At 37.0% G+C, this 4,159-nt stretch overlaps 1 protein-coding gene across 1 annotated transcript in view; it reads left to right on the top strand.

The window, feature by feature from the left end:
• The window catches only part of ralgapa2 (Ral GTPase activating protein catalytic subunit alpha 2), a 105,956-nt gene that overhangs the window by 8,403 nt on the left and 93,394 nt on the right, over positions 1–4,159 (top strand). The window contains exon 2 of the mRNA XM_017034777.2: positions 2,381–2,491. Coding sequence (XP_016890266.1) covers positions 2,381–2,491 — 111 coding nt within the window. The remainder of the gene's footprint in view (positions 1–2,380; positions 2,492–4,159) is intronic.

Here is a 4,159-nt window from a genome sequence, read left to right as displayed (position 1 = left end):
AGACAGTACAAATTTCTGATCCTCTTGGTGATAAGTTTGATTTTTTTAGAACATACCCCGTGGGCACCTTAGGTAGTCCACAGGGGCTAGCAGGGTCCCCCAGAGACCATGTTGGTGACTCTTGGTCCAGTGGCTGGTTGGGAGACAGATCAGTTAGTCTGTACCGTACCGATATACGCAGCTGTAAAATAACATAAGTGGCGTTTACCAAAACGGCTGTAAATGTCTCAGGACCCTACAAGATAACGTTAAGAATTCTTACAGATATTACGTAATTATGGTAAGATCAGGCAGATAATATTTATATATATCATTTTTTGACCATATCGCCTCTATGATGATTTACAAAAAAAAAAAACTTTGCGCTACCCTTGATACATTTAGATGATAATTAGTCACTCTTCACACGTTAGCAGGCTCCAGTGCTGGTGTTTGTCTTGACCTCTATGATGATTTACAAAAAAAAAAACTTTGGCCTACCCTTGATACATATAGATGATAATTAGTGCCTCTTCACACGTTAGCCGGCTCCAGTGCTGGTGTTTGTCTTGCTACAAGCTCGCCTCACTTCTCCACACTTGACTGCACACCTCCTGTAGAAAATTGGCCCCGGGGATTTTAAGCCAGGAGTGTTGTTTTGGTACAGCGGAGCAGAGCAGTTCATCATCTTATCTGTCTATACTGGAGGTGAACTATCTGGGTTAGCTGAAGCTGTCAGTGCCGATGTTATCAACACCGGGTGGAAAAGAAACCACTATTTTTGGAATTTCTGCAGAGATAAATAAATTAAAAAAAGTAATGTGCAGAGATAGTTTTTTCTTTATCGCACCTTGTTGACTTGCTGGAATCCCCAACCCATTTGAAATCTATTTAAGAACAATGATGCTGTATGTGATTAGTTGTGCTCCTGCTCTGTAGATAAGAGAGTGCACCATACGTGTGTGTGTGTGTGTGTGTTGATAATGAACTGTGGGTTTAAAGGGTTTGATAATCTTGGTTCAAGAGGCACAGCAGCACTGTAGGATTATGAATTAAAACCCTCTAACGGTACTTCAAATAAAGTTTGTCTCTTGGTCGGTGTTCCTGATGCTAAATTTTCGTGCTACGTTAAGGTAGCTATAAATTGTCTATTGTGCTTTGACAATGAACTTTGTGTTTTTGAATTTCAACACATCATAATAAATGTCACCGTGTCATCCGTTCTTCATGGCTGAACTCTGTCACCGCCGGGTTAATGGGCACCACTACTCATGTTTGGGAGTTCTAGGGTTGTGTATTGGCAAGAATCGGGCGATACGATACATAGCACCACGATACGTATCACCACGATACCCGATACGTATCACCACGATACGTATCACCATGATACGATACTAATGGCACGACGATATGTTGAGTTTCTTTTTTTAAAACAATTTAATTGTAGTAATAAAAAAATCTATACAGTGCTGTAGAATATATAGGTACAGTATCGTGAGTTGAAATATTGCGAATATTTCAATGTATCGCCATATTTGTTTTTTCACCCCTAGAGAGTTCACTCAGGAGTTAGTGATTTCTGTCAGTCCTTGTACGTATGTGACTTCACACATATTTTTTTCACACTGGTAGATTGTCTCTGTAGATTATTTTCACATCAACTGTTGAGGATGTCATTTTTTTTGTGGTTTAATTATGGGTGTTTTTTTTTTTACACCCTACTGATACATCATAACCAGAAGTTGAAGTACTTAGAAATATGTGCCTTTTTTTTTTTTTTTTTTTTTTTAATACAAAGATTCTGTACAAACCAGTGGAGTGGCTCAACTTACACCAAGTCCTGAAGTTGGCAGCAGGGTGATCTGTCGTCATCCTCTGTCCTTAGCTTTAAAATGTAACCTTCATCTTTAACTATATTGTTAGTCCATGTTCTTTATGGAATATTGTGGTATCATTTATGGTAAACTTTCAATTCTGTATCACTCTGCCTGGACTGGTTAGTGAGTGGCAGAGGGGTGAGTAAGTGAAGCACTTTGACTCTTTGCAAAACTGTTATCTGTCAAATGGGGAAGAAGTGGAAAGTCATTTGTGCAACGGCGATTGTAAGATTGTAACTTTATCCTAAACTGACAGTCAGCACAACGGGCAACATGATACGGATGCATACTCAGAAGTGAGTTAGTACTATATTTAACTCCGGTTTTTGCCAGCTCACGGTAATAAGATAAAAAAAAAAGAACAAATCATCGCTGTGAACGTAGCATTAACACAATTCAGATGTAACACACGTTTGGACTGAAGCGCAGACGATGAGTTTTTATTGTTGTGTTCTGTTAATAAACAACCGTCTTTAGTCTCTTTAAAGATGTAAATGACATTTTCCTTCTTCTGCCTCCTACAGATATCTACGACAAGAGTGACCTGAAGGCGTTCTTCGAAAGCAACTGTTCTCAGATTTATTTTATCTTCTATGAAAATTTCATTACACTGGAAAGCAACCTTAAACAAAAAGGTGAGCAAAGACAATTTTGTTGACTGTCAAACTACACCACTACTAAAACCATAACATGCTGCGTGTGTTTTTTTAATAGAACAAAACAAAACAAAAAGCCAAATTAATAAAAAAATGCTTTAACATTAAACTCAAAGTCCAAAAGTCTGTCACTTTTTTCTGACCTAACATGCAAATATTCAGCACGACAGGCGTCAACAGGCTGACGACAGGCGTGCAAATGTAATGACCTAGTGAAATAGCGATTCACATCATGTGGTCAGGTCATGTGCAGTTTCCCTTTTTCTTTAGACTCCCTGGTGTTTGATAAAGCTTTGATGGACGGACAGTTTGGTCAAAACAATGAGCATTTTTTTCAGTCATTTTTCCCAACAGTCTGTCTGCAGTAGTCTCTCTGAAACAGCTGTACATCCTCTGTCCTTCCTTTTACAATGACGTTAATGCGAAAAAAAAAAGAAAAAAAAAGAGGAAACATTTAGGTTTTGGTTCCTAACCGTAATGTGCACAAACCTCTAAGCATGTGATTTAAACTCAAATCCATCATTTATTAATTTGTCAGAATAGAATATTTACTCATCATAAAAATTAAGTAAAACATGTGGCAAACTCATTTTGCCTCCAAATTGCTACCAAATTAGTGTAGGTCACATGTGTCAAACTTATGGTGCGCAGGCCAAATGCGGCACGCCAAGCTTCAGTAGCTTTCAATGGCCTTATAATAAAGTCCATGCTAATCCATGAGTTTCTTACCCTGATAAATTAAAAAAAAAATTGGTAATGTTTAGTAATCAGTACTACGTTACCCACGTCAATGCAAAAATGTTCTTTTGGGGAAATTAAACTACAAAATTTAAGATTATATATATATATGTATATATGTGTATATATGTATATACATGTATATATGTATACATATGTGTATATATCTATATCTATATATTCTATAAAACTGTATAGAATTTTTATTAAGAGTTGACACGCAGATATTCATGGCATTGGTTCATTTTTTGTTTTTATTCTTTCTCTAGTGATTACAAATGAAGATCCCTGTAGTTTTTAATAACCTGATGTTGAGCATGAAACAGCATAGTGTTTACTACGATTACAGTTTTACTACAATTAAATTGTTTTGAAAAAAAAAAAACCCTCAATATATCGCCGTGCCTATAGTATCCCAATATATTGCAAAAGATCGTATTGTTACCCCTGTATCACGATACGTATCGTCTTGCCAGATTCTCGTCAATACACGGCCCTAATTGATAATAATGAGGCCACATTCCTGATGTGAGTCAATGATGACACTGTAGTGTTTGTGACTTCTTCTTCTCTGGCTCCACATGAGCGTCACTACAGCTCTATCCAAGCAGAAGGCGTGATTTGCGGTCTGAAGCCCTGCAGACTCAGAGACTTGACCTTGTTCTAACAGCATTTCAAAGTCCTTTAAGAGCAGTTTAAAAATTAATCATCTCCCTGTTCTGTCTAGTCTGTGCCGCTGCAAGTTTTTCTTCGACCTCTGTCTGGTGTGTACAGAGAAACAAGTATCAGTTACAGAGGAAACGATTTCTGCTTATAATCACAAAAATGTGTATATATGTATATATATGTGTATATGTATATATGTATGTGTATATATGTATATATGTATGTATATGTGTATATATGTGT

The sequence above is a fragment of the Cynoglossus semilaevis genome, chromosome 1 (genome assembly GCF_000523025.1).
Source record: "Cynoglossus semilaevis isolate Cse_v1.0 chromosome 1, Cse_v1.0, whole genome shotgun sequence".
Taxonomy (NCBI): domain Eukaryota; kingdom Metazoa; phylum Chordata; class Actinopteri; order Pleuronectiformes; family Cynoglossidae; genus Cynoglossus; species Cynoglossus semilaevis.
This window is presented reverse-complemented; position numbering and strand designations above follow the sequence as displayed.